The sequence below is a fragment of the Mirounga angustirostris genome, unplaced genomic scaffold, assembly GCF_029215605.1.
Source record: "Mirounga angustirostris isolate CCGP_5_RB_7025 unplaced genomic scaffold, mMirAng1.0.hap1 SCAF_4, whole genome shotgun sequence".
Taxonomy (NCBI): Eukaryota; Metazoa; Chordata; class Mammalia; order Carnivora; family Phocidae; genus Mirounga; species Mirounga angustirostris.
Window position 1 is genome coordinate 174,249,234 of NW_026991712.1, and position 14,338 is coordinate 174,263,571.

Consider the following 14,338-nt stretch of genomic DNA (forward strand, 5'->3'; position numbering starts at 1 on the left):
CCACTCACCTGGGCAAGTTACGTGGGGAAGCAAGGTGCTACTCCCTCCTCTGTGAAAGGGGGCCTTTCACACCTGCTCAGCCACCTCAGGGGTCATTGTCAAGGTCCAATGACACTGAGATTGAGGAAATGATCTGTAGACTGTGAAACAGCACTGTGGCTGAAAGGTTTTGTGGAGAGACTCTCAGTGACCTCAGTCAGTTCCGGCTCAGTGGCAAAAGCTTAAACATTGGAACCAAACCACCAGAGGTCAAATCCCAGCTCTCGCCCACCTGCTAGATCTTCAAGCAGATGACCTGACTGCTCCATGTCCCCATCCCTACAGTGGGCTGTTTAACACCTGTAACCTGGGTTAACATTTATAAAAATCCTTAAAGGAGTGCCTGGTGTGTAGTAAGTGCTCAATAAATGTTAGCTCTTTCTGTTCCCAAGTAGACCCCAGACTTTCCAGATCTGAATCCAAGTTCCCTTCTATGGTCAAGTCTCAGGCTCCTTTGGGCTCTTTCCGGTCTGGCTTCTTCTCTCCTCCCAGATGTGAAATACAGGTGCTAGAACGTTTTGATCTTCAGCTTTTCACAAATGAAGTCTCTGCTCTTGCAGGGTTGGCGCTCACTACAGGCCCTGATCAGACCCCAGAGCCTCGGGCCCTGGGGTGGGGGCTGCAAGCAAGGGCAGGCTGGCATGTGGAAGGGCCCATTCCCTGGAGTCCCTGGGGTGAGAGGTCTTCGATCCGGGCCCAACATACCCTGGATTCTCTCACTCCTCTCACTGCAGATGTGTGTTCCTGACATTTTTTCCAAGTCGAATCTCACTTTGCTATTTCCTGTCCGGTCCCAACACCGCCCACCCCCACACCCCCACACCCCAGCTCCAGGCCTGGGAGAAGCTCTGGACCTTGCTCACCACCAGAGTTTTCCTTTCCAGACAGCAGTGTCTAGGGGATGCTGGGCATCTCTGTGCCCCATGCATGTCCCCCATGGCCTGGCTTGCATGGAGGGTGTGTGTGGCAATGACAAAGAGGGAGAGCCCTCCCCAGGTGGGAAGGATCCAGGCCTGCCACTCTAACCTCTTCTGCCCAGTGTCGGTGCCCCATGCCAGTCTTAGCCTCATACTTCCCTTAGGCCAGTCAGGGCCTGCTCTGAAGCCCCCCTCCCCCACAGTGGGAATATTGCCCTCTACCTGCAGCCAAGGGAAGGAGGGAGAACCCCTCATGGGGATTGATCTTGTGGTTCTTAGCCAGTGAGTTAGAGTTCTCTGCATACACGCCACTCCATTCCTCCCACCTGGATGAGAAGGGGCCCCGGAATCTATTTCTCACCAGCTCCTAAAGGTTCTATAGTTCATTCCTGGGTACAGACCCTGTGGGCATGGCCCAGAAGTCCACTGGTCACCTAGGAGAGGGATGGGCATTTGTCCAGAGAGAGGGTGGGGAAGGAAAAGGAACAGGAGGAGGGGTTTGCCCCTGCATTGGAGGGGAAGGGGCTTTAGGCCATGGCAGGGGGTAAGTCGTGAGCAATGCAGACCTTGCACAAGGCTTGGTAGCACTGCAGACACAAAGGTGATGAAATGGCACCCAGTCCTTGTCCCCGAGTTGCTGCCAGCCTAGGAAGGGAGATTGCATATAGACCGCTTGGGGGCAGGTGGTACCTCCAAAGCAAGTCAGGTTCAGCAAGCAGCTAGAATTAGTAGGTGATGACATTTTTGCCATTCACTCCATTCATTCATTCATTCATTCATTCATTCATTCATTCATTCAAGTAGTTATTGAACATGGGGTCCCTTCCTTCAGGATGCTGCCATTCCAGTGGAGAGTGGAGATACAGGTGATTAGAGTGTGAGCCCAGGAGCGCCCAGAATCCAGCCTGGGCACAGAGAGGACTGTGAAGGCCAAGTGTCAGGACAAAGTCTCCCAAAGGAGATTGTCTTTCCTTTTTTAATTTTTATTTCATCTTATTTTATTTGAGACTTTTCTTTTTAGTCATCTTTCTTGAGGTGCAAATTACATACAATAAAATGTACCCATTTTGGGGCACCTGGGTGGCTCAGTTGGTTAAGCGACTGCCTTCGGCTCAGGTCATGATCCTGGAGTCCTGGGATCGAGTCCCGCATCGGGCTCCCTGCTCAGCAGGGAGTCTGCTTCTCCCTCTGACCCTCCTCCCTCTCATGCTCTCTGTCTCTCATTGTCTCTCTCACAAATAAATAAATAAAATCTTAAAAAAAAAAAAATGTACCCATTTTAAGGGTACAGTTCAATCACGAGATGTATATAGCCAGGGAACTGTCACTCCAAAAGGTTCCCTTGTGTCCCTGCCCAGTCAGCATGCCCCACCCCTGGTCCCAGCCAACTAGCGACATTTCTGTCACTGAGGTTAGACCTTTCCCCCCTAGAGTTGCATCTCAGTGAGGTCACACAGTATGTCGCCTTCTGTGTCCAGTGTCCTTCACTCATCACGTGTGATTGAGCTTCAGCCGTGTTGCTGTGAATGTCAATAATTCTTTCCTTTTTCTTACTGAGCCGTTAGAGGAGGTGACGGTTAGCTGAATTTTGGAGGGTGACTTAGTTAGCCAGATAAACAAAGGGAGGAAGGGCATTCCGCGGAGGGACTAGCGCGAGAAAAGGCCAGAGGCTGCAGGGACGTGGGCTGGGCGAAGTCGTGGGGGGGGGGAGGGCGGGTGAAGGGAAGGAGAGAGACTGGCAGACTCATTGTTTTTCTTCTCCTCCTTGGGCCTCTTTCCTGCTGCCATCACCTTGTCTAGCCAGTGAGGGCTGGGTCTGGTTTTCAAAAGTGAGACCATTTCCTTCTGGCTGGGCTGGGCTCCCCAGGGAGGGCCAAGGCCAGGGCAGGGCCTGAGACACTCACGCCAGGTTATCTGGGACTGGATGTGCATTACGGGGCCATGGCACATCCATGCACGCTGGTGCTTGGGGGCTCTGGGGTTCTCTTGGGCTCCCCCGGGCTTGTGTTTTCCTCCACGTTATCTGATAAAACTCCTTTGGAAACATCTTGATCTTGTCTGAGGGGCAAGAGGTGTTCACTGCCCCTACCCCGACCTGAGAAAGGCAGGTGTGAGGGCCGCTGGGGGCCCCTCTGCTCTGGCCTGTGGGGCGCGGGGTCTCAGCAGGCCCTCTGTGGCACAGGAGCCTGGAGTAGAACTTGTGCTAGGCTCAGCATCAGCCTGAGGTCACACAGAGTTGACACCACGCCTGTCCAGCTGCTGGGCCCCACCCCCGCGGCTGGGTGCACAGATGAGCTTGTCAGTGTGGCCACGAGCGCCGGAGCGAGTTGTCCAACATGGCTGGAATGTGTTTCCTGTGGCTTGGAGCTTTGGAGGCCAAGGACTGAGGCCGAAAGAGGGGGCCAAGATGGCCTGGTGGGAAGCTGTCATTAGAGATAGCAGCTTCGGTGGACTCACCCTTGATTTCTGTCTCTGTCCCCTATCCATCCTGACCCTGGTCATCCTTCTTTGCTGGCCCAGGTCACCTTTTACCTGCCCGTGGCCCCCTGTCTACCACCTCGTGTCCTGGATGACCCTTGCCTTCCCCGAAGAAAAACGAGTCAGTCGTCACTTACCAAAGTGATTTTAATTTTACTGTCTGGTTCTTTGAGGGTTCATTCAGACTCAGTGAATTTGCAGGGTTGGGCTCTGAGGCCTCCCGGGGCAAATGGGGCTTTGGGGAAACAGAGTCAAAAATAGCAGTTCAGCCCCAGCCTGACTCTCTTAGCCAAACCACGTCTGACTTAAGCACTCCAGGGCTTTGTGGGGGGGCACTCTGGGTCCCCCTTGAAGTGAGGGGTGGGGGTCCTGGGCTTGGCGGGGGCTAGAGAAGGTGACCTTTGGCTGTGTGATCTTCCACAGGTGGTCCACGGGCTGCAAGCGTATGATGGCTTGTCTCTGCCCGAAGATGCCGAGACAGTCACAGCGGGCCGGGCTGGCTGGAGGTACTCAGACCTCTCTGACGACGAGGACTTGCTGGCTGACGAGGCCTCTGGAGGTGAGTAGAGGGTTCTGGTGCAGGGAGTGGAAGAGGTAAGGGGGTGGAGGTGGGGTTCTTCCCACTGGTCCTTAAAGAGGCCCCCGGAAGCTGGCCCAAGGGGGTGCCTCCAGAGATGGGCATCCTAAGCCCTGGTCCCAGTGACCCCCAGATGCTCCGCTTACAACCTATGTGACCCTGGGATGGTGGCTGCTCGGCACAGCACAGGGTGATGAGGACCAACGGGGAGGTGGTGGACAAGGCATGGTAGAGGACAGTTAGCACCCCTTTCTGCACCCACTCCTGGCCTCACCTGGCGGCCAGTGTGACTGGGCCCCTCCCACCAGCATGGGCAGACAGTCAAGTCCCCAGAGTGTGCGGCCTTGGTCCGCACCCTCTCTGATGGAGGCTTCTGAGTGGACTTTTCCCGGCCAGCCTCCCTAGGCATGGGGAAGAGGCGACAGTTCTCGGCTTTCGTGACCTGGCCCACTATGTGCCAGGTGCCCCAAACTGCGCCCGACACCCAGTAGGTACTCAACAAATACTCAACAATACATCTCTCTTCTGCTTGCAGATGGCCTGGGGAGCGGGGACCTGGGCAGCGGGGACTTTCAGATGGGTAAGTTGCTGAGGGCAGAGGTCCCCTCCTGCCCCCTTGCAGAAGTCCCAGGGCAGGTTTTCCCCACCACAGAGGTCCCATCTCGGGGGCTGAGGGCCTCAAGGGCTCCATGGGCCTGCCATGCGGATGGTCTCATGCTTGCCGAGTGACAGTCATGTGGCCTGATTGGCAGGTCCCTGCGAGGTAGGGGAGGGCTGGGCTCTGTGGCTGTCTGTGCCCCAGGGATGAGGCTTAGGGCTGCAGGCAGAAAGTGCCCACTTGTAATAGGTACTGAAAGCCAGACACTCAGCATTCAAAGCAAAATTCTCATCTGCCAGCTCCACTGTGGAGTCCTTCCCTAGATCCCTTTTTGGGGGTGCAGAGCCGGGGACCCCGGGCAGGGGTAGCCAGGTAGGGGTGCTCTCTGGCATAGGACATTTGGGCAGGCCAACTGAGCGGGCAGGGGGTGGAAATAGCCTCACCCTGGACCCGGGAGGGACCCTGCATTTACTTTGGGTCACCTGCTGGGAAGCCAGGGGTTCCTGGGTTGGAGAAGAGGGCTGGGCTTTGTGGAGAGAAGAGAATCAGGCCTCCATCAGCTGCTCAGGCTGCCAGCACTCAGTGCACAGTGGAGCTGGGGGAGGCCAGCGCTGGACCTCAGAGTCACTGCTTCTTCCCACCCCAGGATTCTGGGTAGAGACGGAACTACCGGGTAACAAAGCCCAGCAGCTCTGTGTGGTTCCTGCTGCCTCCTCTGGAAGCCAGCGCTGAGCACTCTGTGGTCAGGGCCAAGGGTGGAGCTCAGCTCAGGCGGATGACTAGGCGGCTGCACTGCATCCAGTGCCTCCCACCGTGGTGGGCCTGCGCCTCTCCAGGGATGGGGTCACCTCCCTTTGACTGGTGCATCGGGGGCATCCGCATGCCAGAGGGTGGTGTCCTACCTGGGCAAGTGCAGACAGGAGGGTTGGCCCCTACATGTCCCGGTCCTGACTGTGACCTCCCAGCCCCTGGGACTCAGATCCTGCCTGAAGCTTTTCCCCATGTAGGTCTTTCCAGGCCTGCAGGACGCCTGGGAGCTGCCTCTTGCTAAACCAGGCCTGTCTGCTGAGGCCCTGGTCCTGTCCCTACTGTCCATTTGGAAACGTCTGTGGCCCCTCCCCCCGGGGCTGTCGACCGCGGCAGCTCTGCCTTCTCTGAGGGGCCCTTGCCAGCCCACCTCCCCGTGAGATGCAGCTGTGAGGGCAGGAGGGGTCAGAGGTGGGGGAAGGGACGGGGAATGGGGAGCAGCAGCTGGGCAGGGCCTGCTAGGAGGGCAGAGGCCTGCGCTTGTGAGTGGGGCCTATCCGTGGGAAGACACAGGGCCTCAGACCCTCCAGGCCTGGCCCTGGCACCAGCCCTCTGCCCTTGGGGCAGGTCCAGGCAGCTGGGCTGAGTCTGAGGCCTGGAGGCAGCAAGTGTGTCTCTCATTCCCAGGGTCTCCTTGCCCGAGAGCAGTGCCCACCCCATGCTGGGAAGCAAGGGCCATCCTGACCAAGATGGGGCCACGCCGGCCATGCCCCTTGCCTGGGCTCTGGCCCAGCCCCCCACCCTGGAGCCTAGCCCCTGAAATGATGCCGCCCTCCCCTCAGGCAGGGCTGTGGCTTCCGCAGCCTCTGCCCCTTCCCGGTCCCACGACCCCCACCTTCTGTGTGCTGGTACCCCAACCTGGCAGACAGCCCCTGGCTCTGACTCCCCATCTCTGGGCCCCCCACCCACCTCCCCTCCCCCAGTTTCTTCCCATCTCTCACCTGTCTGGCCTGCTCTGACACCCGTCTCTGTCTCTTCCTCCCTTCCTCCCCTGCCTTGGGCTGTCTCCTCCTCTTTGTCTCATCTGTGCGTCATCCTTCTGTCTCCTTCTGTGTCTTTCACCGTCTCTCTCTTTCCCTCTCTCCCTTCCTCCTGTGTCTTGAACCTTGCTCTCATTCTTCTCCTGCTTGCTCTCTGTGCCTCTGTCATTTCCTCCTGTCTGTTTCTGTCTCTTCACATCTCCATCTCTCTCTCTGGGCCCCTCTACCTCACTTGCTGTCCGTCCTGGCCACTCTCTCTGCGGCTCTACTCTGCAGGCCGCAGGCTGCCCTCCTGTGGCTGGTGAGGCGTGTCCTCCCAGTAAGTGAGGCCAGGCGGCCTGGGGGCTCTCTCTGCCTCCCTCCCCGTTCCCTCTCCCCCACCTCCCTGCCTTGTCCTTTCTCCCTCTCCCCTTCCTCCCCAGCCTCTACTTTGTCATACACAAGGCTCCAAGGCACTTTCTTTTTGGGTCTGGGGCTGGCCGGCCCCTGCTCAGGACATAGCTAGGCCCCATCTAAACACAGTGGGCGGGGGCCCCTGGCGTTCCCCCACCCCAGGCACTGCTTGGGCAGATATGAGTGCAGCAACCCCTCGGAGAACAAGGCCCTAGGGGCTGCAGGCAACTTGTACCCACCTCAAGACTGGCTGTTGCTGGGCCCACCCAAGGGACCCAGGGCCTCCTGGGGCTGGGGCTCCAGGGTCTGGGTGTGTGGCGGAGGAGTTCTTCAGCAGGGAGTTGGTGGGATAGTCTGCTTCGGGGCAGGGGGTGGTCACGAGCGTGTTCCCCACCCCCACCTGGGTGCAAGCAGCTCCCGGCCTCCTGCCCCTCCAGCCTTTGGCTCCAAGTGAGCTGTCTGGATAGGGTCAAGATGAGGGCCAGGAGGGAAAGCGCTGGCCAGGGTAGGCACCCAGAGAGCACACCCACCTCAGGCAGCTTCACTCTCTTACAACACCCTCAGCTCTGGGGGCTGGTTTCTGGAACAGACAGGGCTTTAACTTATGCCCCAACCCTCAGGTACTGGCCGCGGGGAGGCAGGTCAGGATGGAAGAGGGAGGTTACTCGCCCTGACCTACCCCTGGTCTGGGAACTTGCCCTGACCTACCCCTGGTCTGGGAGGAGGCAGGGGTGGGGTCAGCCTGGAGGGTCCGAGCCCTTCCCAGGGCCTAGGAAAAAGGGGCTTTGTGGAGCCCCGGCCCCCTCCCCCAGGAGGGGGCACATTCCTGGGCAGAGGCCCCGGCCTCCTCGCCCGCGCTGGGCCATGGGGCTGAGGCCAGGGGCTGGGGTGGGGGATTCTCAATGGGCCTCTGTGCCTGCTCACAAGGGGCCTCTGTGGCCGAGCTCACGGCCTCCACGCTCCGGCCCGCAGAGCGCCACCCACCCGACCCCCGGGAGCCCAGCCCAGCGCGGTCCCTGCGTTTCAGAGTCGACAGGGGTGCTGTCACAAGCACCCTCTCTCCGTGTAGGAGTCCACTCCTGCCCCATCCCAACACCCCAGGGCTTGCCTAGCCCAGGCCACAGACGGAGGGGGTCCTTGCTCGGGGGCGTGTGCCCCTGTGGGCCTGACCAAGTGAAGCGGCAGGGGGACGGGCCTTGTAGTTGGGCCCAGCTGATCCTGCTCCCTGCCCTACCAGCCTCGCCCTGTCACTGGTCACCTCTCTGAGCCCACTTCCTCCTCCAGGACTTTGCAGCTGCTCTTCCCACTGCCCGGAATACTCTTCTCCCAGATTCTTCTCCATGGCTCACTCTCTCCCTTCAAGGATCCCCTTTGAGGAGGGTCCTTCCCTGGCCACCCTGGGAGTGTAGCAACCTACTACCCCAGCACACCCTCTCCCCCAGCCCTGGTTCTTTCCCCAGAGGCCATATATTTCTTGCTCTTGTCTCCTTTCTCCTCCCACTAGAAAGCGATCTCTATAGGGACAGGAATGGTCATTTGTGGAGTTGACGGCCGGACTCTCTGCCCTGAGAACACCACCAACCATGTAGTAGGCCCTCAATATAGATTTGTTCAAGGAATAAATGCCTCTCTCAGATGAAAGGTGGTAAAACCAAATCCATCCCTCTGGTTTGTTGTAAAGACCAGAGACGATGATTACAGCTAACCCAGGCAGACCCTAGTACGCACCCGGCGCTGTTATAAGAACTTTACGTTTCTGAACTTAACCCTTACAAGAACCCTCTGCGGTGGGCACTTCTATTACCCCTACTCTGCACATGAGGACACCGAGGCGCATCGTCGGTGGTTAAGTGTGCTGCACGAGGTCACAGGGCTGTAAGTGGCCATTTTGCTCCAGCAGCTAAGCTTTTTTATTTTTTTTATTATTATTTTTTTATTTATTTTTATTTTTTAAAGATTTTATTTATTTGCAAGAGAGAATGAGAGACAGCATGAGAGGGAGGAGGGTCAAGAGGGAGAAGCAGACTCCCCGCCGAGCAGGGAGCCCGATGTGGGACTCGATCCAGGGATTCCAGGATCATGACCTGAGCCGAAGGCAGTCGCCCAACCAACTGAGCCACCCAGGCGCCCCAACTAAGCTTTTTTATTAAGCTACACGGCCTCTCGTATAGGAAGAGCTCACGTTGTATGGCACCTACTATGTGCCAGGGTCTGTCCTAAGCACTTATACATATTTAAACACTTATAACTCATTAACTTGGCATTTATAATTAACACCTAAATTCGTGAATGTTATAAGATTTAATGCCTAAAAAATCTTGTACATAGTAGGGGCTCAAGAAACTCTGTGTGTGTGTGTGTGTGTGTACATGCTGGTCTATGTGTACTGTAAGCATACGATACAGACTGATTCAGCATCTACTACGTGCCGGGCTCTGTTCTAAGCACCGTGCGTGTGTGCTTGCACGTGCGTATGTATGTGTGTGACTCATTCGCAGCTCATGTTAACTCGTATTTTCTTTTTAATTTTATTATGTTATGTTAGTCACCATACATCATTGGTTTTTTGGTTTTTTTTAAAGATTTTATTTATTTATCTGACAGACAGCGAGAGAGGGAACACAAGCCGGGGGAGCGGGAGAGGGAGGAGCAGGCTTCCCGCGGAGCAGGGAGCCCGATGCGGGGCTCCATCCCAGGACCCTGGGATCATGACCTGAGCCGAAGGCAGACGCTTAACGACTGAGCCACCCAGGCACCCCTACGTCATTGGTTTTTGATGTGGTGATCCACGATCCATTGTTTTCATATAACACCCAGTGCTCCACGCAGTACATGCCCTCCTTAATACCCATCACTGGGCTAACCAATCCCCCCCCGCAAAACCTTGTTTGTTTCTCAGAGTCCATAGTCTCTCATGGTTCATCTCTCCCTCCAATTCCACCCCCCCCATTTTTCCCTTCATTCTTCTAATGTCCTCCATGCTATTCCTTATGTTCCACAAATAAGTGAAACCATATGATAATTGACTTTCTCTGCTTGACTTATTTCACTTAGCATAATCTTCTCCAGTCCCATCCATGTTGATGTAAAAGTTGGGTATTCATCCTTTCTGATGGCTGTTAACTCGTATTTTTAACTGCTACATGAACTCATGAACACTATGTTTAGTGTGTATAAAACATTATACAGGGACTCCTGGGTGGCTCAGTCGGTTAAGCGTCTGCCTTCGGCTCAGGTCATGATCTCAAGGTCCTGGGATCGAGTCCCGCATCAGGCTCTCTGCTCCGCAGGGAGTCTGCTTCTCCCTCTCCCTCTCCCTCTGTGCTTTCCCTCTCTCTCTCTCTCTCTCTCCCTCTCTCTCAAATAAATAAATAAATAAATAAATCTTTAAAAAAACAACAACCGGGGCACCTGGGTGCCTCAGTCGTTAAGCCTCTGCCTTCGGCTCAGGTCATGATCCCAGGGTCCTGGGATCGAGCCCCACGTCCGGTTCCCTGCTCAGCGGGAAGCCTGCTTCTCCCTCTCCCACTCCCCCTGCTTGTGTTCCCTCTCTCACTATGTCTCTGTCATATAAATAAATAAAATCTTTAAAAAAAATAAAAAACAACCACCACAAAATGTTATACATATCACATATATGTAGTAGGTGCTTAGGAAGCAGTTGTATGTGTATGCCCCCACCAGTCTGCTATGAATTTATTCAGCCATCACTTCTTGGGCACCAGCCATGTGCCAAGCACTACACTGGTTCTGGGGATGCAGGGGTGAATGAGATCCGGGGTTGCTCTCCTCTTCAGGTTCACCGTCCAGCGGGAGAGAAAGAGGACACCAGCTCCTGATTTCTAGCACTTGCCCTGTGCCAGGTGCCGCATCTAAGTGCTTGGGGAGATGGTGTGTGCAAACATGATGTCATTTATTCCCTCCAGCCCCCCATAATTAATCTCCTTGTTAGACCGAGGTGGAAACAGAAGCTGGAAGAGGTAAAGTCAGTGCCTGCGGTGTGGCTGACCTCAGAAGCCATGGTTTTCACCATGATACCCTACAGTCTGTGTGTAACCGGGCAGGATCTATGCGGTGCAGAGTGGAAGCTGCTCTGATGGGGGGACCCCAGGGGCTGGCGGATCCAGAGGAGGGGTCTCTAACCCAGCGAGGGTTGAGGAAGGAGGGCAGGTCAGGTGGTCTTCTTAGAGAAGGTGATGGCTGAGTGGAGCCCTGAGGGATAACTAGAACCAGCCAGGGAAGAGTGGGGAAGCATTTCTAGGTCATCCATGGCTTATCCCTGTACCAGCCTCTTCTGGAAGCCAGCTCTTCTTGTCCAACTTCCTCTGGGCCGCTGCGGTGGGGGGGGGGCGGGGGGGCCTCTTCTGCACCATCGCTTAGCTTCCGGGTCAGGCTACATCCCTGATGGTTGAAGCCCCTCACTGGAGGGTGGGGGCTCGGCTTTGACCCTGGGCAGGCCTGCCAGGGCCACTGCAACTACAGGCAGTGCTGGACATGGCTGTGGGCACACAGGTGTCAGCCTGGGCAGGAGGCCGCTAGAGATCATCCCTGAATTTCTTCCCACTGACCCAGCTGCCTGAGGCCACCGCCTACCAGGCCGGTGACACCCCACTCCTCTCTGCAGTTTATTTCCGGGCCCTGGTAAACTTCACCCGCTCCATCCACTACAGCCCTCAGCTGGAGGATGCAGGCTCCGAGGAGTTCCGGGAGGTGTCCGAGGCGGTGGTAGACACGGTGAGGTGAAGGGGGAGGGGCTCGGGAGCTCCCCGAGTATGGGGGGCGGGACGGGGATGAGGGAAGGTATCTGGAGGCTGACGGTGCTGTGTCACTCACCAGCTCGAGTCAGAGTACTTGAAGATTCCTGGAGACCAGGTTGTCAGTGTGGTGTTCATCAAGTGAGAAGGGTCCCCTGGGGGCCGGTGAGGGACGGCTGGGGGGGAGGGGGGTGACAAGGAGGGGAAGTAAGAGAACCCAAATGGAGTGGATCTCTGTTGGTGGAAGTTCACAAATTTGGGGAGACAGTTTAGACTTTAAATTGCCCCACTCGGGTCCGGATTGTCCAGGAACAGGGAAAGAGGAGATCAGGCCTGAGCTTCAGGCAGGGGGCCCAAGGGAGGAGCTGAGGCTGCAGGCATCGACCTCACCCTGCTCCCCTGCCCCCCTGCCCCATCCCCAGGGAGCTGGACGGGTGGGTCTTTGTGGAGCTGGACGTGGGCTCGGAAGGGAATGCGGACGGGGCTCAGATTCAAGAGGTGCTGAGCAAGGTCATTTCTAGCGGCTCCGTTGCCTCCTACATCACCTCTCCCCAGGGCTTCCAGTTCCGTCGCCTGGGTACAGGTAAGCCCATCCTGGGACCTGGGGCACTTCTTCATTTCTCAGACTCATGTGGGTCCCCTTCCAGGGTCCCCACCATGGGCTCTTCTAGCGTGGGGCGTGTACACCACTAGGGACAGGGAGCTCACTACCCCGTGAGTCTGCTCCATCAATCTCTATGCAGCCCTGTCTTGGCTTGAGTGTAATCTGTTACCTCAAACATGTGTCCAATTAGACCCAATTTCTGCTCTCCCTCCCTCTCTCGAGACCTCTATATGCTGACAGTAGGTGATAATTCCCTTCTGCATACAGTACTTTCAGATCCAAACACTTTTACATTTAATAATAACCAACAAATGTTTATTGAATGCTGACTATATGCTAGGCACTCCGGAAGGCCCTTATATCCAGCCTCCCATTCAGCCTTTATCATTCCTATGAAGTAGCTATTCCTCCTGTTTTAGAGATTGGGGGACTGAGGCCCAGAAAGGACACGTGGCTTGTCCCAATTCACATAGGCAGCCAGAACTGACACCAAAGCCCATGTCTGTACCAGTCTTGATGAGAGGAGATGAGAAGATGAGAAACTGAGGCTCAGAGAGGTCAAGAAACCGGCCTCCAGTCACACAGCTATCAGATACAAAAGCCTGGCCTTCGCTCTCGGTCAGCCCGGGTTTCTTTGCACGGCACCCTGTCTTCTGCTTTGACTCCAAGGCCAGGCAGGGCCCATTCATTCCCCACAGGCTCTGCTTCTCGGCTCCGACTCCATCCCTGTCTCTCCCCCAGGAAAGCTCCAACATATCACCATCCCTGACTCAGGGAAACCCAGCACTGAACACACTCTCGCCCTACTGTGGTGTAGCCCAGTTAGAAAAAAAACAGTGAAACCATCACCTCTCTCATTCTGCACATAAAACCCCAATGAATGCACCTAAAGATCAAGGGTGCCCTCTTGGCATTCCCCAGCCCCAGATCTGAAGATTGCTGGGTGCCCAGCCCTCTCCTCCCCACTTTTTAGGGAGCCTCCCTGGCTAGGGATGGTAGGATAGGCCTGGCTCAGCCCCGCAGCCCACAGCTCCCAAGCCCCAGAGGGGCCTTGCTGATCACACCTTCCTTTCCAGCACAGACACCCCCGCCCCCTCCGGCCGCCGTGGCGGCCGCAGTGACACCAGGTGAGAGTGTAGGCCCAGCCGGGTACTTGAACGAGTTCCTGGATGGAGGGGAAGGAAGGATGAGGGCGAGATGGCTGGGCAGAGCCCACAAGCCACCCCTTCTGCCTTTCCCCTCACCCTCCCTGGGCCAGCTTGCGGCCTGCATGTGTGGAATGTGGTGGTTGCATGCGTGTGGCTTGTTAACTGTGTGTGGAGTTTCTGGAAGGGATGGATGAGGCCACTGTCACACGGCCCATGCCCCGTTTCCTCTGCCTCGCTGAGTCTGCCAGAAACCAAGTAGCCTGACACAGGGCACCAAAGCCTGCTCCCAGCCACGCAGTGCCTGTGCTGCCCACACACTCCACCCCGCCCCCCTGCCCCTGCCCCTCTGACCCCCTTCTGCCCCCACAGTGCCCCAGGTCTCGAGAGTCTGCACCGAGGCCGAGTTTGCCTGCCACAGCCACAACGAGTGCATAGCCCTGGAGTATCGCTGTGACCGGAGGCCTGACTGCAGGGACATGTCTGATGAGCTCAATTGTGGTGAGGGGCCATCCGGGGCCACAAGTGACCTGCAGACACCAGGCAGGGCCAGGGCGCACCTGGGCCCCCAAGTCCACCGGGAGCTGTGAGGGTTTGGTGCCGGCAGGGGGCTTTGAGGGACGTGGGCAGGGATACGGGAAGGGCGGGGGCAGCCTGTGTGGCAGGGAGGTACAGGGAGGGCCGGCAGAGTGTGGGGGCGAGGGGTGAGGAGCCACGCGCCGCCACCCTGTGCCAACACCAGGAGGGCTCTGTCCACAGAGGAGCCGGTCCCAGAGCTCAGCTCCATACCCCCCGCTCTGGTGGAGACACCACCCTTACCACCCCAGCCGGAGGCGACCACCCCGCAGCAGCTCCCAGGCATGCCCACCCCCCAGCTTCTGGCCCCCAGCCCAGGCCGGCCTCTGCCCTGTGGGCCTCACGAGGCCACCTGCCACAGCGGACACTGCATCCCCAAAGACTACATCTGTGACGGGCAAGAGGACTGCAAGGATGGCAGCGATGAGCTGGACTGCGGTGAGGCCCGGCAGAATGGAGGTGGGAGGGGA

General features: G+C 57.0%; 1 protein-coding gene across 9 annotated transcripts in view; it reads left to right on the forward strand.

The window, feature by feature from the left end:
• Positions 1-14,338, forward strand: part of HSPG2 (heparan sulfate proteoglycan 2) — a 101,231-nt gene that overhangs the window by 30,528 nt on the left and 56,365 nt on the right. For 6 of the 9 annotated variants that reach the window (XM_064589792.1, XM_064589795.1, XM_054513087.2 and 3 more), the window contains exons 2-9: positions 3,858-3,993; positions 4,547-4,591; positions 11,414-11,523; positions 11,626-11,684; positions 11,966-12,126; positions 13,224-13,274; positions 13,665-13,793; positions 14,052-14,306. In XM_064589792.1, the coding sequence (XP_064445862.1) occupies positions 3,858-3,993; positions 4,547-4,591; positions 11,414-11,523; positions 11,626-11,684; positions 11,966-12,126; positions 13,224-13,274; positions 13,665-13,793; positions 14,052-14,306 (946 nt within the window). The remainder of the gene's footprint in view (positions 1-3,857; positions 3,994-4,546; positions 4,592-11,413; positions 11,524-11,625; positions 11,685-11,965; positions 12,127-13,223; positions 13,275-13,664; positions 13,794-14,051; positions 14,307-14,338) is intronic. The other 3 variants (XM_064589793.1, XM_045898505.3, XM_045898506.3) reach the window with 1 other exon arrangement.